Source organism: Dipodomys spectabilis, unplaced genomic scaffold (assembly GCF_019054845.1).
Source record: "Dipodomys spectabilis isolate Male_0828 unplaced genomic scaffold, ASM1905484v1 ptg000416l, whole genome shotgun sequence".
Taxonomy (NCBI): Eukaryota; Metazoa; Chordata; class Mammalia; order Rodentia; family Heteromyidae; genus Dipodomys; species Dipodomys spectabilis.
This window is the reverse complement of record NW_024871093.1, coordinates 1,080,648-1,105,554: the sequence shown is the minus strand read 5'-3', so window position 1 is coordinate 1,105,554 and position 24,907 is coordinate 1,080,648. Positions and strand designations below refer to the sequence as shown.

Here is a 24,907-nt window from a genome sequence, read left to right as displayed (position 1 = left end):
TAAAGTCCGTGAAACTCTATCTCCAATTAACTACCAGAAAACCAGAAGTGGTGCTGTGGCTCTAGTGGTAGAGTGCTAGCCTTGAGCTGAAGAGATGAAGGACAGTGCCCAGGCCCAGAGTTCAAGCCCCATAACTGATTTAAAAAAACAGCAAAAAGCCAGAAATTATGCATGGCCCAAATGGTAAAGCACCAGAGTGAACAAAAAGGTGTGATTCCCTAAGTTCAAGCCCCCAGTATCAGCGCGCGCGCCCCGCGCGCGCGCGCACGCGCACACACACACACACACACACACACACACACACACACACACAGAGGCAAAAAGCATAGACAGCTGAGTGCTAGTGGCTCAGGCCTGTAATCCTAGCTACTCAGAGGCTGAAGTCTAGGGATAGTGATTTGAAGCCAGCCCTGACAGGAAAGTCCATGAGACTCTTATCTCCAATACACTACTCAAAAAAGCTAGAAGTGGCTTGTAGCTCAAGTGGTAGAGCACTCGCCTTGAGCAAAAGAAACCTTAGGGACAGCGCCCAGGCCCAGAGTTCAAGCCACAGGAGGAGGGCAGGGGGAATAGATAGCAAAGTCAAATATAAGTGGTTGACCCCAGTGACCCCTCCAAACAAAGCTAAATCAAAAGTTAATACCATTGTCTTGGTGCAAAAGTAGGGAAAGGGAAAACATCACATTAGCTTCAGATCAACTGTGTGGTTAGAAAACATTTCTCATGGATACAAATATAATAATAACCTCTCATGGACATATCTCATAGATATAAAAATGACCTCCACCCTAACTCACAGAAAAGTTTGAATTTTATTAAATATACAAAGACAATAACAAGTGCTTAATTGTCTTTTTGTTTTAAATTAAAGATGTTATAAATTAACTTACATTAGCTGACACCACTCTAGATGACATACTATAGGCAAAGAAAAAGGTTCGACGGCATGACCATCCTGCTGCTTGCAAAGGAGTTGGAAGTATAGAGAATGAAACTTATGTTTTCAACATGGCAAAGGTCGGAGACAATGGGAACACCTGCAGAGAAAAAAAACTACAGTGACAGTAAGCAAATCTGAATATGGCACTGAATTGGAAAAGCAAAGCAAAGCAAAATCTTATCAATAAATCCCCATGGAAGCAGACTGTGAGAAGGCATGGGCACCATCTGGGCACTGTGGGGAACAAAGCGCTCACCACCTGCTCCCTTGGCAAGATGCTCGTACCTTCTCAAGGAAGGTAAAGTTCTCATGTAAAAGAAACCAGAAAAATTAGGGGAAATTAAATAAGACAAAAATAATAGTTGAGAAACAGCACAAGGCCACACAAGATAAACTATCAAATGGAGTGTGGCTGTGCTATTTGGCACCTTGGAGTTTTATGTGAAAATGACCAGAAAATCTTTCTCCAGGTGGCAATTAGCATTTTAGCTCACAGTCCCCTAGGAGGGGAAATAGAAAATAAGGGTGGGGGGAGGCTGGGGGTGGGGGAGAGACAGGCACAAAGAGTATGATTCAATGGCCCCACATGGCACAGAGTTAAGCAAGCACCTGGTACACCTCTGATGGAAGACAGCACGTCAAACTCCTAGCCAGTGCCTCTGTGCTGGGTCCCTGCTGAACATCAGCACATCTTTGCTGTAGCTGCCAAGTTATCTCCTAACTGGCTGACTTATGTACCTTACCACAGGTTTATGAACTCCTCAAGAGCAGCAAGTCACCAATGATAACCTGTTAGGCACTGAATGAATATTATATGTATATATATATTATATATATATATATATATAATATATTATGTACATTATATATATGGGATACAAATATATATATATATATATATGTATATATATATATATAAATTTGAGGAAAACAGAAATTCAGAGAGATTATTAGATGGCCTGACCAAGGTCACACAGTTGGCAGTGTCAGAACCTGTTTGGCACCAGAGCTGTGCTCTGAACCCCTGTGCCCCACTCTGCACCCCTGTGCCCCTTGCATGGCAAGAGCCTGATCAACTCCAAACTCTCAGACCATAACACAGTATATTTTAGCCCCAAGAAGATTTTTCATCCATAACAGATAGTTGACTGACATTAGATTTATTTGCCTCCACCTCCAACTACCTTAAGGTGAGGCTACAAACAGTCCTGAATTCTGGCCAGCTTCACCACTCATCTCCCTACTCTGGTGTCCTCAACTTAATTAATTAATTAATGAGGAAAGAAACCTCTTATTGCTCAGAATCCTCCTGTGGATTTAGGGACACAAATAGTGTCAAGTCCCAAGGACAATGTCTAACACAGAGTACCCATTCATTCCACATTGCATCAAATACCTATGTGACCTTCAGGCCACAAAACCTGGATATAGTAGAAGGCAGAGTGGTGATGGAAAAAGCCATGCAATGTCCCAGGCTTCCCTAGTAGGCAAGTAAGGAACAGCAGACCAGAGTTCAATAACTTAGATTGTTCACAAGTAGAATGTTTACCCTGAGTCCAGGCTGAAGAAACCACTATCCTCTGCTCTGTCATTTGTTTTGATTAGTACAAAGTTTCCTTCTTTTTCTTACAAGCTCAACAAATCTACACTGCAGTCTTGTTTTTCCCATCCCTGAGACTAAAGTTTTGATTCTCTGTAATTTTCAGCCAAGAAGTCCAGCAGAGCCTGCGATGATCAGAAGAAAGTTCTTTCGATCTGAATTTCCTGCCCCAAAGATAACAGCATCCGCTGAAGGTACAGAACAAGTCATAACTCGCGGAGGCCCCCGGACACCACACAAGCAGGCAGAGTAGGACAACACTGTCTAATCACCTATAAACACCCACCTTCACATACTGCCCAGGTCTCTACATTAGACTAAAAGTTTTCAGGACAGACAGAGAGCAGATTGCCAAGCCAAATAACAAGAAAATAACAGCTTCCAGAATGTCAAGGGACCAACAGAAGTCAAAGGATGAACAGAAGTATCTTAAGCAATCTCAGGCAGGCAGGATAATAGAGATGGGTGGCCTTTACCAAAGAGGCTAAAAGGAGGGTCAGCCTCATGTGTGTGTGAATGCAGCCCAAAAGCCTTCGCCAACGCCGCAAAGGAAACAAAAATAAACTAACAGGATAAAAGGAAGACTGTTGCATGAGGAAAAACTTGTGCTCCGGTTTTTTTTTATTTTATTTTTTTAAGTGAGAGAGAGAAGAAAAGAAAAAGAAAGCACACACTGAAATGATCTAAAGCTGCCTATAAATATTTGGGAACATCAAAGGCGGTCCTGTTAAATTAAAAATGCTGTCACACAGATAGGAACTAGCCTCTAGCATTGCCAGCTTCAACATGTGAGCCTGTGATCTGAGGAGCAAGGGCTCAGCTCCTCAAGAAATCTGATTCACTAAAGAAAAAAGTGAACAAGCAGTTGAGTTTTAATAAGGGCATTAAATACCTTAGGAATGAGCTAATTAGAGTTTAACTCTTTCAAGATTGTCCGAGCTCTTAATGCTATAAAGTAAGCTCCCTCCAGAATCTAGTTAAATTGGACTCAAAACCTGCAATGTGAAAGAAAAGTATTAAAATAGCACCTTAAGACTTCAAAGCTGATAAATCCTAACAGGTCAGTTCAAATTTAAGAGGCAGAGGCCCTGTGAAGAAGAGGCAGGAGGAGGTTAACCAAGAATGGTTTTCTGAGGTAAGGTTAGATTGCTTGCTTAGAGGCATTTCGTTTTCCAGTTGAGATGAGAATAAACTCCTTCTCTGATCCCCTACACATTCTACCCGGTGAACTGCCCTTTCCCCTGGACTCCGAGGAAACATGCAAGGGGTCTGGTGGGAAGCCCTACTGACCCCGCTGCATCCTCACTCACTCGTATGCCATGTGAGAAATTAAGGCTGAGCCTCTCAGACACATCCAAAGTCACTAAGAAAGTCACCTGAGTTTTCTCTGTACATATTCTAGATCCGAATCTCAAGTCCCACTCAGGAAAGTTATATCAGGACACCAAAGCCTGTCTTTGGCTTTCAAGAAAGATGCATAGGCCCTTGGAGAAATGACATAACATCCTCACAGAAGGGGTATCTTTCCATCACCCAGTGTCAGGACTGTGAGAGAAGGAGGTAGACAGCTTGGAAATCACCTTCTCCATTCAAGGAGAGGAATGCACAGCCCAGTCTTAGTGGGAGGGGAGTGGGGCAGAGGTATTAAAAAAAAAAAAAACCCACATTGCACTCCAATCATTCCCATTTTTAGAGAAAGCTGATGTGTCTACTTTAGGGGGTTAAGATTAATAAAGTACTTGCTTTGGCAAAATCATGCCCTGGATTAAACCAAGCGCTTAAGTCATTTGTGCTTGTCACATAATTAGGCCCCTAGAGTGTGGCCTTGGTGTATCGCAGCATTCCACATGCCTGGCTGGATCCAAAGGCACAATCAACCACCCAGCTTCCCTTCAGAGCAGTCCCGTCCACACGCAGGCCATGTGGTTTAAAGACAACTGGCAGGCTGAGGCCTACAAACAGTGAGGAAAAGAGGGAGGGAAGGAAGGGAAAGAGAAAGAAGAGAATCGGAGAAGTGGAAGAACACATACAGGTATCCACAGGAATGAGCAGGAGATGCTACAGAAAAAGCACCCCTCAGCTCCCAGGACATAGGAGAAAAGAAAATGGAAGTCTGTAGCAATGAAGAGCCAGGACTTCTCACTAGGTGCTCCAGAAGCATTCTGCAAAGCCCACAGACTCCACCTTAAGAGACATGGGATACAGATGCCAGATCTAAGTAGGATGGCTCTAAGCATGTTAAAAAAAAAAAAAAAAGACTCCCAGGGTATGATCAGTTCTCAATGAATAATCTTGATAAACTACCACTTTAGGATAAAAACTCTCAACAATTTGGGAACCACAAGATAAATGTTAGGCATATGCAGTGAACGTCACAAAATTATGTATGGTATTTTCTTCATCCTCATCTTGACTAAATACCCATTGCATGTTGTTAGTAATGCTTGTAATCTCAACAAGTCTCAGATTTTTTTTTGGGGGGGGGGGGGTCGGTCATGGGGCCTGAACTCTGGACCTGGGCACTGACCCTCAGCTCTTCAGCTCAAGGCTAGCACTCTACCACTTGAGCCACAGCGCCACATCCAGCTTTCTCTGTTTATGTGGTGCTGAGGAATCGAACCCAGGGCCTCATATATGCAAGGCAAGCAGTCTACCACTGAGCCACCTTCCCAGCCCCAAGTCTCAGATTTATCTCCATGGCACAGAGAAAGAAACCGAGATCTAGAGCAGTAAAGTTCTCTTTCCCTAGCAAGTGGTGATGCATCCTCCACCACCAAGGGAAATCTAGGAACACTGTATTTCACAGCGCTTATGCCGAGCTTTAAGGAAGCTGGCGAACACTGGGTGCTACAAAGTGGGAAACTACTGCTCTTGACAGCCATATCAAGCCATGCTGACACAAGTGCCCCCCTCTCCCCAACCATAACCCAGCTTACAATCCAAAAGTTATCTTCAAAGTTGATGATTAAGAATATGTGGGTATTTCCTCCCATAAAATGATGGCATTATTTCTGTCCCACAAAAGGCTACCCGTTAATCTACATGCCATCCAAAGTTTAGGGACTTTATGCTCCTTCTAGTCAGCTCATCTTCTAGAAAGGTTGGAATGGAGTGTTTTTAAAGCAACAAGAGCAGACGCCAAGAATCTGCATACTAAGTTCCTGGTACTCCAACCCGTGCTTACCTAACTTTACACACAATCCTAACTTGGCTCCTGGGTATTCTAGAAAGGGAGAAATCAGAAGCAACATACCAAGACTGTTGAAAGGAAAGCATTGAAGGAGGAAGAGCCACTTACACAGATGCCACATTGGCCAACAGGGAGAGGGAGGAGCTCCTTGAGAGCACTGAGTTCATGCACTGAACAACTCTAGGGGGTGCCATTCACTTCTTTCCTATTTAAGACCTGGAGTCAGGTTCTTTAGGAAAGGGCAGCTTTTTTTAACTTGCACAAAGAGGCCTTTTGGAAAAGAGGCTACATTCTAATGGAGAGTGTCAACTAACTGTTAAAATTAAATTGTAGTCAGCCTTCCTCTTCTGAAACAGAGTTTCCATTCAAAGGAATGGGGGCTTTGTATTTGTATGTGTTAAGGCAGGAATGAAAGCCCTTCATGCCACCAGACTAAGCAGGTAAACCTGCACAGGTTGCAGCTTCCAGTAGCTACAGTCTCTTTCTGTAAAGAGGTGCTAGAAAAGCAGATGGTACCGCTCTGTACTGTGGCTTCCATCTGGCTTACTAAGCCTAATCAATTCCCATCTTGACATTTCAACTGCTGCAGAACTAACCTTGCAGGATCCCACAGGTCCTGCAAAGGGGTAAAGAGCATTGCAGTGGGTGGATGGCAAGCACACATCCTTCCCCCCGCCAGCTCTCTGTGCCACAGTGTGAAAGCAGAGCGGCTTACGATCCCACTTGCAGAACATGTCACTGACACCTATTACTATATATTGATCATTGCTTGCTGATATGTAAGAGTACGGAGAGTGAGGAAAGGCCTTCCGGGGAGAAAAATGGAGAAATGAAAATGAGTAAGCCCCTCCCAACTACCCTTCCTCCTGTTCTATTCCTTTTTCTCCCCAACCAGCAATCATTAGGTTAAAGTGACCAGAGAGCAAGGGATGCTGGCAGGGTCAGGAGAAGGGAACTTATAGTATATTAAGAGACAGATCCCCTATTTACCTTAAAGCAGGTAGGTAAGAGAGAAACACAGCGGGGGGAAAAAAAACACCATCTAATTTTTCCAGGTTTGCAGAACAATTAAAAGAGGCCTGTAAAAGAAAATAACAATGCTATCTAAAATGCAGTGAAAGTTCTAGGGTTTTCTATATCTACTTAGGGAGTTGTAAGAACACCTATAGGAAGTATCCAAAATACCCAAAACTCTTCTGCCCCACTCCCATGGCTGTTTTAGAGCCTTCCCCTTCCAAAACCAAGGTTGACATAGCAACCAAGGAACCAGTCACCATGGTCCCTAACCACATCCGCTGAGGCTTGGCATGCTGAGACATGTGCCAACTCTGTTGTCTGTAGGGCACTCCTGGCCACAGTACACAGCAAGCTATAATCAAGTCAGAAACCACCGCATTCGTATAGAACTCAGTTCAACATAAATATTCATTAAATGTGAAAACCTATGGTGATGCAATGTTGAGACTGCAAATTTAAACACAAGAGTCAGGAAATAACAAAAGTTACCACTGCCACTGGAACTTGAAATCACCCACATGGCCTAGAGATTTAAACCTAGTAACACCAAAACTTCAAAGCCACTTATTATCTGTTCATTTGATACCTACACTGAGGATGGCATTTATTGATAGGTACTGTAATGCTTCAGGAGTGGACACACCACGAAAAGGCAGCCATGAATACCTTATACCACAAGTGAAGTACACACATCATAGATTCTGGAATATTCCTGAAGGTCCCCTTGCCCAAGTAATCTATACTGTCTCTCACAAAAACAGCAAATGAAAGAGGAGGACTAAACATGCCAACACATACAACTAAGTGATAATTTAATAATTCTGAATGTTTATAATGAGCCTCATCGAGTAAAAAAAAAAAATCAAATATTCAAGCAAGAATACCATTAGCTCATGTCTGTAATCCTAGCTAACTCAGGAGGCTGAGATCCTAAGATCCTGGCTCAAAGCCAGCCCAGTCCGTAAAGTCCATGAGACTATTATCTCCAATTAATCACACACACAAGAAAAAAAAAAGCGCCAGAAGTGGCGCTGTGGCAAGTGTTATAGCTTCAGCCTTGAGCAAAAAAGCTTAGGGACAATGCCCAGGCCCTAAGCTCAAGCCCCAGGACTGGCACCAAAAAAAAAAAAAAGCAAATAAAATGTTTGCCAGGAACCAGTGGCTCACACTTATAATCCTAGCTACTCAGGAAAGCTGAGCTCTGAGGATCATGGTTCAAAGCCAGCCCAGGCAGGAAAGTCCATCAAACGCTTATCTCCACTAAACTACTTAGAAAAAGCTCGAAGTGATGCTGTAGCTCAAGTAGTAAAGTGCTAGCCTTGAGCCAAAGAAGCTCAGAGACAGAGCCCAAGCACACAGTTCAAGCCCCAGGACTGGCAAAAAAAAAAGTTTACTAAATTAAAATCTCAAAGTCTTTCATGAATAGCCTGTTGACACCTTTAGAAACACTACTATAGTCCTTTAAAGTCCTTTAAAACTCTTCTTGCCGTGTGCCAATGGCTCACGCCTATAATCCTAACTACTCAGGAAGATGAGAGCTGAAGATTTCGGTTCAAAGCCAGCCTGGGCACAAAAGTCCATGAAACTCTTTTCTCTAATAAACCACTCAGAAAACCAGAAGTGGCGCTGTGGCTCAAGTGGTAGAACGGTATTGAGCTGAATTGCTGAGGGACAGCACCCAGACCCAGAGTTCAAACCCCATGACTGAACAAAAAAGAAAATAAAAAATCTTTCCACCCAGGCCTTTTTTTTTTTTTAAGTACTGGTCCTAGGCTTGACTCAGTACCTGGTCACTGTCCTTTAGCATTTTTGCTCAAGGCTAGTGCTCTATCACTTAAGCCACAACTTTTGGCTTTTTTGTGGGTTGGGAAATAAAAGTCTCAAGGCTAGCCTAGGCTAGCTTCAAACCTCCTAAGTAGCTAAGATTACAGGCGTGAGCCACCAGCGCCTGCCTTTGCCCAGCTCTTAATACAAGATATCAAGGTCATGCCAGGGCTTTCAAAGGAGGAAAAAAAAAAACAAGGCACAATATGGTATAAATTTAGAGGACTCACAGTTATTTCTGTGGGTCATTCAAGAGCTGCATATAACCTCTGCTGCTTCCCGGAAGTGCCAGTTTTTTAAGTAACACCAAAATAACATACAAATTTAAATAAAACACATCCTTAAAGGTCTACTGTAGACCTCTCTTCTGGACTCCAAACAACATGCCCAGGGCAGTCATACACCAGGATGGAAGGAGACAGAGGGTGTCATCTCCTCTGACCTCCTTTCTCTGGATTTCTGGGACAACACAGGCAAAGTGAATTTTATTTTGTTGGGTTTTTTTGTTTTTGTTTTGAGACAAGATCTTACTATGTAACCTAGTCTGACATTGAACTTCCCACCCTTCTCTTTCAGCCTCCCAAGTGCTGAAATTACAAGAGCATACCACAATAACTGTCAATAACTATTCCATCTGGCAAGGTAAAATTATGTTGAGATTCACATCTATTCCCCATATTTAGATTAGCTTAGAGCACCTCATGTCTGAAAAATGCTTGTGAATGGTTGCTATAATCACAGAAAGTTCTCCCTTAAAGACCTAAGTCTTCCTCTGACCACACTGAAGCATTATGGCCTATAAGCATTTCTGTTCAGTAAATGTCTGAGAATTTTACATGTTAGGCACTAGAAGGATAGGGCTGGGGCTCAGATAATGTTGATAGACTGATGATACACCTGATGGGAAGGACTACAAACTTAGCTATTGGTGAGAGCTGGACAAGGGTAGGTTAAAAAATAGAAGGCCAGGGGCTGGGAAGGTGGCTCAGTGGTAGAGCGCATGCCTTGCATGCATGAGGCCCTGGGTTCGATTCCTCAGCACCACATAAGCAAAAAGAAAAAAGCCGAAAGTGGCGTTGTGGCTCAAGTGGTAGAGCGCTAGCCTTGAGCTGAAGAGCTGAGGGACAGCGCCCAGGCCCAGAGTTCAGGCCCCATGACCGGACCCAAAAAAAAACCAAACAAACAAAAAAATAGAAGGCCAACATGGGGATTAGAAATGTTAAAACACTCCTGGAACCTGGTGGCTCATGTCTGTAACCCTAGCTACTCAGGAGACTGAGATCCGAGGATCACGGTTCAAAGCCATCTTGGGCAGAAAAGTCCTTAAGACTCTTATCTCCAATTAGCCACCAAAAGAGCCAGAAGTGGATCTGTGACTCAAGTAGTAGAGTTATTCTTGAGCACAAACACTCAGAGACAGTGTCCAGACCCAGAGCTCAAGCCCTAGGAATGGCAAAAAAAAAGGAAGGAAAGGAGAGAGGGAGGGAGAAGGGGAAGGGGAAGGGGAAGAAGAAGGGAAAGGGGAGGAGGACTGAGACACAAAAACATTTTCACAGAAGGGCAACAATCAAAATGAAAGCCCAGGACCCATTTGTTCAGGGAACAGCAGCAGCAGCAGGAACCCATGGGCCCACATCCAGAGGCAACAATGAGCGGCTAAAGAGCCAGACAGGTCAACGTTTAGCTCAGTAGTAAACAAGAGCCATCATGAAAGACTTTGACCAAGGGACTGATATGATCAGAGGTTATTTTGGAAAGATGGATCTGGTGAGAAAGGAAAGAGCGGTAGAAAGAAGAGAGTGAGGAGAGATGCCATAGGCAACATCAGGCAAGAAGTAAGGTCATCAAGAGGTAGAGCAATCTCATCCTAAGGATTCCACCGTTTGCCTCTGACTCAGTCACAAGCTAACTTGAGTAAATTTTGAAATAGCTCTGCAAGTCAAGCTTGCAACATTCTTTACATGCCATTAAGCTGTCTGCTCACCACCTACTTCAAGACTGAGGCACTTTCTGAAAAGATGCCAAATCTCCGTACTCAGTGATACTCCCCTCCACCCAAAAAAAAAAAAAAAAAATCATATAAAAACACTTATGTCAAATGCACAAATTGAAAAATATGCAATTAGTAGAATAGCAAGCATTCTGTGCCAAGTATGGGACAACCCTTACTGACAACCAGGACTACCTTAATGGTAGACAGATTTCTGGGAAGAATGCACTCCCAGATGAGAAGATGAACAAAGAAGGTAACAAGTGGAAATGTACCAAGGATCTTAAAGCACCATTGAAGTGGGATGCTGACTAGAAAGAACTCCATCAGGGACCCCCACCCCAGTTCTAATTCGTTTTTCTTTTGGCCAAAGGCCAAAGGCCTTTACCTACAGATCCCTCAAGGTAAGAAGAAAACCGAATCAAGTCATATCCAAGGTGTCCTTCAATGAGTTCAATGAGTCTCTTTCATAACTAAAAGAAAGCAAGGGCAAAAAGGGAGAAGAAACGACAATCCCCATGAAGGCAGGCAGGATGGCCACAGACTATGGCCTTCAAGAGGTCCAGAAGAAATGGGAGCACCAACATTGGAAAAAAAAAAAAAGAGCACTTTGAACCTCTGAGCCAGTTGGCCTTCATCTGGAACATAATTTGAGACCCCTAGGCCCACTGATGAATGACTAACATCGAGGACATCTGAGGAAGGAAAGCAAGGAGACTCGCCAAGAGCAGTCTGAGAGTTCAACCTCAGTTTTCATATATAGAAAGGATGGCAAACTCCAGTACCCACAGGGACCATAACTGGTCAATGTAACTGAAGCAAGAGAAGCAGTCTGGGGATGACATAGGGCCTTGTGACCTGGAAGACACATGCCTCGTCTGAAAGGGAATATCCACTCTTCCTGAGCAGGCTGCTACCACATAAAAATGAGGATCCACTGTTGCCAGATCTTTTAATTTTTCAACATGAGCCATTTGCATGTAAGCACTTCTAGAGGAAAGTGAATGTAGCACTTCTAACAGGAAAGGAACCAAGTATCTAGATGCTGTTTTAAGCCCTTGGACCTGCTGTGTAGATACACCCCTGAGAGCGCTTGGCTCTACATATATCTCTGCCCACCAACTGCCAGTCATAGTCTGGACTTGAGGACTCAAGTAGCTCTTCCCTTTCTCACCAGATCCATCTTTTCCAAGTAATGTCTGATCATATCAGTCCCTTGGTCAAAGTTCAAGGAGCAGAGTGCTATCCTTGAGCACAAACACGCAGAGACAGTGCCCAGGACACATTTGTTCAAAGAACAGCAGCAGGAACCCATGGGCCTACCTCCAGAGGCAACAATGAGAGACTAAAGAGCCAGCCAGGTCAACGTTTAGCTCAGTAGTAAACAAGAGACATCATGAAAGAGATTCAATGGCCTTCCTAAGCCCAGGCTGTTCTATGAGAAAGAGGCTCTATGAGAAAGAGGCTGGGCAGAGCACAGCAAGGGTAGCAGCAGCATCCTGAGCAACAATCTGCTGCCATATGGGGTGTGACCACACAGAGGTCCATGCCCTACCATCTCCTCTAACCTGGACAGAGACCAAGACCCTGCTCAGAGCACAAGTACAACCTGCTGCTCCTGAATGATGCTCATATACCTACAAGGGAAGGAGTCCGGGGCTGGGAAAGTAGCTCAGTGGTAGAGTGCTTGCCTTGCATGCATGAGGCCCTGGGTTCGATTCCTCAGCACCACATAAGCAGAAAAAGCCAGAAGTGGCTGACACTCAAGTGGTAGAGTTCTAGCCTTCAGCTGAAGAGCTGAGGGACAGAGCCCAGGCCCAGAGTTCAGGCCCCATGATTGACCAAAAAAAAAAAAAAAAAAAAGGACGGAGTCCAACAGTTTATCAGGTACCCATGAAGGATTAGCTAAAACTCAAAACTCTACAACAGAGAAAATACTCCCCAAGTGCAATTTCACTATTTGCTAAATGAAGAAATATACACTCATTTTATGAAGCTCTAGGGTTTTGGGGGGGTCAGTCTTGGGTCTTGAACTCTGGGCCTGGGCACTGTCATTCAGCTCTTCAGCTCAAGGCTAGCGCTCTATCACATGAGCCACAGTGCCACTTCCAGTTTTCTGATTGTTAATTGGACATAAGAGTCTCATGGACTTTCCTGCCTGGGCTGGCCTTGAATCATACTCATCAGATCTTAGCCTCCTGAGTAGCTAGGATTATAGGTGTGAACCAGGAGCACCTGGCTGTTTTGTTTTTGTTTTTGTTTTTTGTCAGTCCTGGGGCTTAAACTCAGGGCCTTAAGCTCAGGGCCTGGGCACTGTCCCTGAGCGTCTCTGTGTTCAAGACTACCACTCTACTACTTGAGCCACAAGGCCACTTCTCACTTTTTCTGTTTATGCGGTGCTGAGGAATCGAACCCAGGGCCTCGTGCATGCAAGGCAAGCACTTAACCACTAAGCCATATTCCCAGCCCCCAGATGTGTTTTTAATGGCTTTTTTTTTTAATATAGTACTAGTACTTCAGCACAAGGTCTCATACATGCTAGGCATGTGCTCTACCACTGTGCCATACCTCCAACCTTGTTTTTGCTACCACTGTTCACAGTGGGTAGTATCTATTTCTCTCTTTTTTTTGGTCAGTCTGGGGCTTGAACTCTGGGCTTGGGCAAATGCCAGTGCTCTACAGCTTGAGCCATAGCACCACTTCCTGGTATGTGTTTCTCTAAGGAAACATTGTACACTGCGAGACACATATGCTGGCCTGTAGGACAATATAAACTAGAACCCACTTTCCAAAGAGAATTCGGTAGCAAGAGCCTTGTTTGTTATACATAGTCAAAGAAATCCTCTGACAACAATCAGGACACAGAAAAGATGTTCCTCATAGTATTACTGACAGTAACAGGAAATAAGAATATTAAAAAAAAAAGAATATTATATAGTGAGTAAAAATGTTTCAGATTATTTAATGCTCTGAAAATACTCAAGGTTTCAGGGTGTTTTAAGCCCTACATAATTTTTTTTTTCAATTTTCGTTAAAATCCCAATAAGTTCAAGGATGGGGGAGAAAGAACTTTTTTTTTTTTTTTTTGGTCAGTCATGGGGCTTGAACTCAAGGCTTTTTCACTCAAGGCTAGTGCTCTACCACTTGAGCCACAGCTCCACTTCTAGTGTCTGGTGGTTAATTGGAGGTAGGAATCTCACAGACTCCTGCTTGGGCTAGCTTCTAACATAGATCCTCAGAGCTGAGCCTCTTGAGTAGCTAGGATTATAGACATGAGTCACTGGCACCCAGCTGGGTGGGGGGAACTTTTGAAACATAAAAAGTTATATGTAGGGCTGGGAAGGTGGCTCAGTGGTAGAGCGCTTGCCTTGCATGCATGAGGCCCTGGGTTCAATTCCTCAGCACCACACAAGCATTTAAAAAAAAAAAAAAAAGCCGGAAGTGGAGCTGTGGCTCAAGTGATAGAGTGCTAGCCTTGAGCTAAAAAGCCAAGGGATAGCACCTAGGCCCAGAGTTCAGGCCCCCACGACCAGACCCAAAAAAAAAAAAAAGTTATATGTAGACAACAGGATTTTTTTCATTATTTTCTGCAGTTTTCAAGTATATCATAATAGGCCTGTTCTATTTTATCATTTTAAAAAAGCCAAACACTAGAGGCTCCTGTCTATAATCTTTACTCAGAAAGCTAAAGTCTCTAAGATGGCAATTCAAAGCCATGGGCAGAAAGTCCATGTGATTCCATCTCCAAAATTACTTGCAAGGGCTGGGAAGGTGGCTCAGTGGTAATGTGCTTACATTGCATGCATTAGGCCCTGGGCTCAATTCCTCAGCACCACATATATAGAAAAAGCCAGAAGTGGGGCTGGGAAGGTGACTCAGTGGTAGAGCACTTGCCTTGCATGCCTGAGGCCCTGGGTTCGATTCCTCAGCACCACATAAGCAAAAAGAAAAAAGCCGGAAGTGGCGCTGTGGCTCAAGTGATAGAGTGCTAGCCTTGAGCTGAAGAGCTGAGGGACAGCGCCCAGGCCCAGAGTTCAGGCCCCACAACTGGACCCAAAAAAAAAAAAAAAAGAAAGAAAGAAAAAGCCAGAAGTAGCACTGTAGCTCAAGTGGTAGAACACTAGCCTTGAGCAAAAAGCAGCTCAGGGTCAGTGCCCAGGCCCTGAGTTCAAGCCCCAGGATTGGCAAAAAAAAAAAAAAAAACTTGGAAAAAACTGGCTTGGAGGTGTGGTTCAAGTGGTAGAGCAACAACTAAGCAAGCAAGCTGAGCAAGTACATGGCCCTGAGTTCAAATCCTAATACCAGCAATAATAGAAAAAAAAGTAAGGTCAGGTGCCAGTGGCTCAAGCCTGCAATCCTAGCTACTCAGGAGGCTGAGGTCAGAGTCTCACAAGACTCTTATCTCCAATTAATCACCAGAAAACTGGAAGTGGAGCTGTGGTTCAAAGTTGTAAAGCGCTACCTTGAGTAAAAAAACTCAGGGACAGACCTTGAGCCTTGAGTTCAAGTCCCATGACTGACCCCCCCAAAAAAAGTAAGTTTGCCAGAAGTGGTGGTATATATCTATAATTCCAGTACTTAGGAGGCTATAGAAGGAGGATCAAGAGTTCCAGGCTAGTCAAACACTGGTTTTCACACCTATAATCTTAGAAAGCCAGAAGTAGAGATGTGGCTCAAATGGTAGAGCAGGAAAAAAAAACAAGAGCATGAGGCCCTGAGTTCAAGCCCCAATAACAATACCCCCCCAAAAAAAGCTCCAGGCTACCCTGGGCTACATAGTAAAACCCTGTCTCCAAAAAAAAACAAACCAAAAAACCTTGACTATAACTAATGACAAATGAATTTATCCTAACATTTTTGCCTAGTATCTCACCAAAATACTTCTGAGTTCTCTTGGCTTTAAGAGATAGGAGTTTAATCCCTGTAGCCTTGAGAAGATTATTTAGACTCTCAACCTGCTTTTTATTTAAAGTGAAGTTAATTGGATGATCCAAGTTTATATGAGAGAAAGCAGAGATGTAACACATGAAATGAATGCACAGACTAGTTCATGGATGCATAAAAGCTACTTCTCTTCTCTAGGCTCAAAAGAAATTCATAATTGCCTGATAGCAAAGTTAGTACATTCAAATTAAAAGTTCAAGTAGAAAAATCACGTTTTAATCAAATTCTTACAGCACAGGATGGGATCTTAGGCACACCTAAAATTAAACCATCCTTACTCTTCAAGTTTAAAAATGTAGCAATGTCTGCCCTGAGAGGCCAGAAATCCACATTCCAACATTTTTCTCCTCAAACTTTTAGCATCATCAAAGTTTATTTTCACCAAATCAACTCTCACGTTTTGTTTCTAAACAACCATATCAACATTGGCTGCTGGGAAAAGAAGATTAATATCAACTCTTACAACACATCTTAAGTGTAATAAAAATAAAATGCTCTCCTTTGAACCACAATGGGCCCGGCTGACCTTATTCTTTTCACACTATCATGAGTCAACAGAGCTGCTAAAAGTCAGATTTTAAAACATCTAGTGCAGGCTACAAATAGAACAAAGAGCCTCTACTCTTTACCTCCTGACTGTGCTGTTTGACAGGTACAAAAGGCACGTCTCCACAAAGGGGTTATCAGTTTAACCTCAAATAGGTAAAAATGAGTTGGAAAAGGGCAGACTGCTCAAATCCACACAGTAGGTTGTGACATACTGTGTTACTAAGCCCAAACTCAACACCAGAGCCAAGTTCCCTCTCCCATAGGTTCCTCAGTGTCCCATAGGCTGTGTCTTATGAGACAGGACATCTCAGAGACAGGGGACCATTCTCTGTAGTCTGGCCCCCTACACTCAGCTGCTTGCAGGCAGGGACTGAGTCTTACTCATCCATGTTCCCTGCCGCGCCCCATGCAGGAGCTGGTGGAAAGAGGGCACTACTGAACACTAGCCAAAGGAAGGGGAAGGGAAATCCACAGTCTGGATTCTTACAGTCCTGTAACCAACAGTTAGGAAATGTGCAGCCTATGCAAAGAAAAGCAATGGACGTAGGACACAATTCTTAGGAGAAGGCCACTCAGTCCCAAATGACTCTAAAAAGTTAGCCACAGGAAGAAGGTATGTCTCACACCAGAATCTCTTTATATGCCAAAACACTTCAGCCAGTCCAGTTTTCCCAATAACCGAAAACAACAGAAGTGCCATCAAGTGATAGTTGTATACCTCACTGGCCCCTCTTCCCAAACTTGGCAGCCTGGCTGGCTCTTGATAGAAAAAACAAGTTAGACTGAGCCTGAAGTTAGAAGAAGAAAGGAAAGGAAGGAAGAAAGGAAATAACCCTCTATGAAGGTAGGAGACTTTCTCAGCCTGGTTTCCTAGTCAATTTTTCCAGGTTTAAACTCAACTCAGAATTCTGCTAGGTTCGAATAACCTGATTACAATGAAGTGTCACATGGAGTTTTATGAAATCTAAAATGTCTTAGAATCTGTCACACCAAGGTGTGAATCTCAGCTGTACTATCAACTTGGTCAGTGTCTCTGACAAGAGACTTCACCTCTCTACTCTGATTTTCCTCATCTGAAAACCAAGACAACACCATCTACTTTGTTGTTAAATAAAGCAAAGCACTATGCCCGGGGTCTGGCACAAAGTAAACACTGGATCATTTGTAGTTTTTGTTTTGTTTTGTTTTTATGAGAAGGAGTCTTGCTATGTTGCCCAGGCTAGTCTAGAACTCCTAGGCTCAAGTGATCATCCCTGCTTCAGCCTCCTGAGTAGCTGGGACTACAGGCACACACTAATACAGCTAGCTTCATCTGTAGTTATCTTTAGGAGCTCTGACAGACAGGAAGACTAAAAAACTCAAAATCTGAATTAATTAGAGAAGAAAAGCAACCACTTAAGCTTAATCTATAATTGAAGAATGCCTGGCTTTCCTCAATTATACACCTGATCATAAGGCATAGATCTCCATCTGCTCCTTCCTGGGACACTCTGCCCAGGTACAGCCAGGGAGAATAGAAAAGCTCCACGTCTAGAAAGAAGGAAACCTGAATACTATTTGTGAGTTGTCCCTACCCTTACTATGTGGTCCTAGGAAAGGCAAGTTACCTCTTCTCCTTATCTAACACACTGAAGGACCAACTGATTCTTTTGATGATGAAGATTAATTTAAATCTAATTTTTGTCATGAACTATCAATTCATATTCTCCAGGCAAAGGAAATATTATCAGAAGCTGAAAGTTTTTCACAGGATAATGATGATTCTGAATAACTGTAGTTATTCCCAGAAAACCAGAGATTTAAACATCTTTCTTTTTCACAATTGTTCACATCACAGCTTTCTCAATACAGTATTTTATTGGGAAAAGTACATCTTCAGATTTCTATAATGCCAGGTCCCTCCCTGTCCTAGAACAAACATCCCCCACAGTTCATTCTCATACAACCTGCACCTATACTCTCAAAATTTAAGAGAGCCACCCTTTCCATCTAACAAGGCTAGCTTCTCGAAATAACAACCAAAATGGAAGAGATATCCTGGAATGCATTTAGCTAGGACAAATGAAAACATTTTCTTTTACAAACCCAAATCCCCAAGACCCACTCTACCTGATGGCTAAAGTCAAGCGGAATACATGTTCCACTTCATTTTTCCATGAATGATGGAAAGAAACACATTTATACCTAAGCCATCTCAACTCTTCCCTCCAGATCATTCTTCTTTTACTTCATCTAAACACTGAGAATTATTTGAGTGATTACTCTCTTCTCCCAAGGTTGACACATAACAGGAAATTGATAGGCAGGGGTGAATTTAGTTAATTATGCCATTAGATCTAAGGGTTCATTTCTGTGGGAAAACCCAGATGGCTATGATCACAGAACACAATGAGGCCTCGTTGTACAAAGTATGGGTACAATATGTGGTACCAGAACAGGGTTAGGTAAACGTCTATCAAGTGAGTAAATGTCTATCATTGAATAAACTCAATGGAGGTATGCAAACCTGCCTGGCTTCTTCCTTCCAACTCTTACCAGCTTGTCATCCCATCACTTAAATTCTTAACACTGGACTAGTGAAGGACAAGTACTATATTGAAGCTTCTTTTTTTTTTTTTTGGGGGGGTGGTCCTTGGGCTTGAACTCAGGGTGCTCAAGGCTAGCACTCTACCACTTGAGCCACAGTGCCACTTCTGCTGTCTTCCCTTTGAGAGAGAAAGCACAATAGAACTATCCAACAGGTAAAGTTGTATGTCTTCTCAGGAAAATGTAAGTGGCATCTCAAGGAAGTATTATTTCAAAGGCGCATGGTTATCTCTAGTAGTCTGTGATACTCAGGCTAAAAACTCCTATAGCAAACCTAGTTCTGGATTATACCTGTAATCCTAGCTATTCAGGAGGCTGAGATCTGATGATCGTGGGACAGGAAAGTCTGAGACTCTTACCTCTAATTAACCACCAGAAAACCCAGAAGTGGCACTGTAGCTCAAAGCAGTAGAGCGCTAGCCTTGTGCAAAAGAGCTCAGGGACTGTGACCAGGCCCAAATTTCAAGCCCAATGACTGACAAAAAAGAAAAAAAAAGAACTCCTATAGTAGACTATGAAAACTTAGGTTTGAATTGAAAATTAAAAATTAGATTTGAATCCTAACAAGAAAGCCAGGCAGATTTGGGTTTTAGTCCATTTGCTAGCCATAAAATTAAAGAGGTGGACTTATTTCTTGCAGACTCAGGCTGCTCTTCTGTAAAATGGGCTAACAGGAGTTGCTACCTCTGTATTAATACCAGGATGAGAGAGGAAGCACATGACATACTTGGTGCAGTGCCCTGCACACAATAAAGCTCAAAAATTAGAAGTGGAAGCCGGGCGCTGGTGGCTCACACCTATAATCCTAGCTACTCAGGAGACAGATCTGAGGATCGTGGTTCAAAGCCAGCCTGGGCAGTCCGTGAGACTCTTATCACCAATAAACCACTAGAAAACCAGAAGTAGCATTGTGGCTCAAGTGGTAGAGCACTCGCCTTGAGCTGAAGAGCACAGGGACAGCGCCCAGACCCAGAGTTCAAGCCCCACGACCGACAAAAAAAAAGAAAAAAAAAATTAGAAGTGGAACTATGGATCAATAGTAGAGCTCTAGCCTTCATCAAAAGAAGTTCAGGGACAATGCCCAGACTCTGAGTTCAAGCCCCAGGCCTGGCACACACATGCACACACAACACACACAACACACACAAAGCTAAGGGACAGCATTAAAAAAAAAAAAAGAGCTCATAAATGGAAGCTATCACAGCCTCCCTCCACACTTATCACCCACTCCCACTTTCATTCTCAGCCAGAATTGTACTAGTAACTCCCATGAGATCTCAAAAGAACAAGACAGAAAGTAAGAGCCCCCTGGGAATTTATAAGGTCACAAAACACAGCCCTAGTTTGTCCCCAAATCAAATACTTGGTTTTAACCTATGAAGACCCATCTGACAAGAGAGCTGGCAATCCCTTTCTGTGTAAATCCAGGTCAGCTGTCAGCATGCAATTGTTCTATTAGTCCCAGTCAATTTTTAGAGGCAGGCCTGTTAAGTTAACTTAAAATGGAGATGAAAAGAAAGTGTTTGATCAAATGCTAAACTGCAAAGACACTCTGACAGAGAAACAAGATGAGGAATTAGCTTCCTAAAATTATTCTCTGTGATACTTTTAGTTAACAGAGGGTATTTAAGGCTCTCAATCAGCTTTTTCGACCCACCACCCAGCTCTCTCCTCACAGCCCTAAACAGTTAAAAGAATTACTTTAGTTCTTAATATTCTCAGCTTCAAGTTCATTCAACCCTTAACCTGTGATCCAGAATGGTTGATTTTAAAAATCACAGAACTTAACATCCCCATTCCTTCTACAAATGAATTTCTCAAGCGTTTCCAAATATTTGACTTCAAGGAGGAAAAAAAATGCATTTCCACTTTAAAACACTCTTTCATCTGTAGCAATGCAAATTTTCTTTGTTTAACCAATCCACATACCACTGGCCAGTGTTTAATTGTGACTTTAACATCACCAACCATGTGGGTTGCAAAGCCAAGTCTAAAAGTTTCAGATAATGATCTCATTAACAACAACAAATTGGTTCAAAGATGAAATATGTATCAATATGTCTAAAACCCTTTAAAGTTCCACAGTTCAGAACCACAGCTGAAATGTAATTAGTTCCTCCAGCACTCAAACTGTAAACCGGACACTCTTACATGCAAATGGGCTGTAACTACTGAATGAATAAGATAATAAAAGTAATTAATACAATTTCATACCCATATATTATATGAACCACAACTTTCACAGATGGAGATACGCTCTTCATACAGGCTACATTGGTGACCGTGGGTAGTGTGTATGTGGGAATTAAGTAGTTAAGTGTAAGATGCACAGGGAAGAATCAAGATTTTTGATAATGAATTCTAAGGTCTAAGTTTGTTTCTCTCTCTCTCTCTCTCTCTCTCTCTCTCTCTCTCTCTCTCTCTCTCTCACACACACACACACACACACACAGAGGCTTTCCCTTCTCTAACCCATGCTAAAAACGGAATAGGAACTCTAATTAGACGTAGCTGGGCAAACCAGACCATGATAAGGTATCTACTATATAAACACCCCCCCCAAACACGCACATATACTTTCATTGGCATATAACAGAAAAGAAAAAGTAATACAAACAAAATTGTGTAAAATTCTTAGGGGAGAGTTTTTTTTCTTCTCTCAATCAAAAACAATATTGCTATAGAACCCCAGAAATAACTATAATAATGCTATTTAGCTTCAATTATTAGAAAATAAACTGAAGAATACAAAACATTAAAATGGCAAATGATGCATTTTTAAGATGGCAAACAAAAGGAGGTTTTGAGAAGTTCAACAAGAATACTTGGAACACATGATTGATCTGAGGCCGAACTTAATTTGTTTCTTATACTATCATGTATCACACACACACACTCTCACACACACACACACACACACACACACACACACACAACACACACACACAATATTCCTCTTAGCAGTCCTAAAACATCATCTTTCTTTTTTTCTTCTCGGTCATAGTGCCTGAACTCTGGGCCTGGGCACTGTCCCTCAGCTCTTCAGCTCAAGGCTGGTGCTGTACCACTTGAGCCACAGCGCCACTTCCAGCCTTTTCTGCTTATGTGGTGCTGAAGAATCAAACCCAGGGCTTCATGCATGCAAAGTAAGCATTCTTCCACTGAGCCACCTTCCAAGCCCCAACATCAACTTTCTTTACAGAAACTTTTCAGGGCTAGCAGTTGGACGGTATTTGTAGAAGTAATAAAAGCACACCAGGCTTTGTATACACACAGCTCTGAAAGCCACACTCTGCTTTATCCGTGGACACAGGGAGTTCAACAGGCTGGCCACAATAAAGTTGTTAAAGATGTGGAACTCACCAAGGAATGACCACTCAGACAGCTTAGATAAACCCACCAATATTACTGTGGTTATAAGGGAATTAAGGGTACCTATTAGTGATTGCTTAACAGGTAAACTTACTAAATGCCATTCAAGTCATTTTTCTTTCCTTAGCAATTGTTGACTTAAATCATTTGAGGGTGGGGGGCGCTAGGCTAATGAACTACAAAAGAGTTAGATAAGCACTTCAAAAAGTTTCAAAAGAGAATAGATTTCCTTCTGCCAAATTCACACATTATCTCTCTGCTCCCAAGGATAAAACAGTTACAAACAGTGTGTTTAAATTGCCAATTTTGTATTAAATGGTGAACCCAAGATTATCTCCAAAGCACACCACCATTCATACTGGACAGCCCCACTGACAAACCACCCTGGAGAAAGCACAAGTTAAAGCAGTAAAGATAAAAAAAAAAATCCCAAACTTCAAAAGTCTCTCCCCTTCAAAGAGTAAGAGTGTAGTGCCCACATACTGCCTCACCACGTGGAAGGCTGTAAATCAAGCATTTCTTAAAGCCATTGGGACACAGTAAAAGCTTCCAAGAGAGAGAGGCAGGGCATCATTAAGAAGCAAGACTTAAAAAAGATTCAAACAGTTCTTGAAGGCTACCATAGAACTGCTTGGGACTCTTCAGCAAGGCATCCCCTCTAACAGCTTGTAGGTTAAAGTGTGGGAGCGGGGGAGAGGGTGTCCACAAGAGCCTTGAACATCAGAACTCAATCAATGTGCTTTTGCCCTTCAGTTCCCCAAGCAGGAGTTGATGAGAATAAGAGCCTTGAAAGGGAGCCATGGGCACGTGCCGGGTACCTCCTTCACAGGCAGCACTGCTGCTCCTTGTCCTGCGCACACAGGACTCAGAATCCGCACCCAGCAAAGGTGTGGGCTGCAATTCCCAAGTCTCCTTTTCAAAACTCACCCAAGAGTTAAGGCCCTGCCGCCGTCCCATCACCCTAAAGTGTTCAAAGCCAAGCCAACCATTTCAAGTGGAGACGCGCCTACTAACAGCCCTAAGTGCGCTGGCCCGTCTACTAACAAGTTGATAAAATCACAGCCAAGGAAGCGGGAAATCTACCCAGCTAACCATCCGCAGAGGCTTCAGTTGAAGAGTCCCTCCTTCAAAGAATAAGCACAGCTTAAAGCTCTCTCAAGCCAGCTATCCTTTGGAAGGCAGTCCCCTGTCGTTGAGAGCAAGGAGGAGGCCCTGTCAGTAAGCGGACCCTGGCTCCCGATTTTGCAGGCCTGGCGCGCTAGTCCTCAGCCAAGAACGGGCAGCGGTCTCCCTTCCCGTCCTCGGTCATCTGAAGCACGCAGCGCCTTCCATCGTCACTGTAGGGCACCCCCGATCCCCACTCCGCGGCCAGACTCCGCCTGCTCCCCGGCCCTGCTTGCCCGGAGCCCTGCCAGAGGGTCTGCGCCCAGGTAAGACCGCGGCAGGATCCAGGGGAGGACGTGATGGTGCGCACCCTCTTCGGGAAACCTGGCCGCTCCCAACAGGAGCACGCCTGCACGCATGGATGGTTAGCAAAGCCCGCGACCTGAACCGAGCCAGCCATCCTTCAACAGTTGTCCTTCCAAAGTTGGCATTCAACAGGTAGTTTTGCAGACTTCCACCTGAGACTCACAGAAATGCCCGCACTGGCCCGCGGGTGCCCGGCCCAGCGTCCCCCCTGCACGCGGCGCACCCCCGAGAGGCCGAGCCCCGACGTGCGCTCGCCCCCACCCCCTCCCCGCAGCGCCCCGGAGGCCGCGTCCCGCCCGCCCTCGTGCCCTCCCGCCGGGGAGGGATGCCGCCGGCCTCCTCGCCGCTCCTCCCGCCCGCCCGCCCGCCAGTCAGCCAGCCCGCGGCGGGGTCGGCGGGCGCAGCCCCCGGAGCCATCTTGTGGCGGCGGCGGCGCGGGGCCCGGGCGGCGGGCAGCTACCTGCACGATCTCGCCCTCGGCGCTGAGCGTGGCCCCGGCCCGCGAGAAGCGGCCCGTGAGGCCGGTGGTGTAGGTGGTGTAGTCGCCGCTCGGGCTCGACTCGAACAGTACCACCTCCACGAACGCCGTCTCCTTGGCCCGCGCCGCGCCGGGCCCCGCGGCCGCCAGCAGCAGCCCGAGCAACAGCGGCAGCGGCGGCGGCGGCGGCAAGCGGCTGCCGCGGGGGCCGCGGGGGCGGCGGCGGAGGCGGCGGCGGCGGCGGCCCGGGGCCCCTGGGCGCCCGCCCGAGCGCGGCCTCATGGTCCTGCGGCGGGAGGGCGCGGAGGGCGGGCGCGGCCGGGCATAGTCGCGGGCCGGCGGAGGACCGAGCGCTGGCGGACGCCTCACAGCCCCATCGCGGCGGCGGCGGCTTTGTGGGTCGTAGGCTCGGCTCGGCTCCCCGGGCCGTCGCGCCGCGGCCCTTTCATCTGCTCCACGTGAGGGGTTATCCCCGCCCCGGCAGCGTCGTGACCCGCTCTCCCCTCCCTCCCGGCGCTCCGCCGCCGCCACCGCTGTGGGGAGCTGGAAGGCGGGGCGGGCGCGCCTGAGGCGGGGGGCGGGACCCTGAGGGCCATGACGCCCCGCCCCCCGGCTGCGCTCCGCCCTGTCGCCCCGCCCCCGGCGCGCGCTCCGCCCCGTCGCCCTGGCCCCGCCCCCGCCCGCCACCTCGCCCCGCCTTGCCGTCCTCGCTCCGCCCCGTTATGCTGTCTCGCCCCGCCCCTCACCCTCTCTCGGCCCCGCCTTGCCGTCCTGGCTCCGCCCACACTCCCGTGTCACGCCCCCTCCGCCGTGCTCCGCCCCCGCCCCGCTCCACGCTCGGCAGCCGACATTGCTCCTGGCGATTGCCAGAGTTCGGCGGGAACGGGCACCGCAACCTGCTCCGGGGGCGACGTGCTGCCTCCCTTGCAGGCCTCACCGCCTGGGTT

At 45.2% G+C, this 24,907-nt stretch overlaps 1 protein-coding gene across 2 annotated transcripts in view; it reads right to left on the bottom strand.

The window, feature by feature from the left end:
* The window catches only part of Znrf3 (zinc and ring finger 3), a 156,995-nt gene extending 132,547 nt beyond the window's left edge, over positions 1 to 24,448 (bottom strand). The window contains exon 1 of one of the 2 annotated variants that reach the window (XM_042667654.1): positions 23,943 to 24,448. In XM_042667654.1, the coding sequence (XP_042523588.1) occupies positions 23,943 to 24,242 (300 nt within the window). In that variant the 5' untranslated portion in view covers positions 24,243 to 24,448. The remainder of the gene's footprint in view (positions 1 to 23,942) is intronic. The other variant, XM_042667655.1, reaches the window with a different exon arrangement.
* Between the last annotated feature and the right edge of the window lie 459 nt (positions 24,449 to 24,907).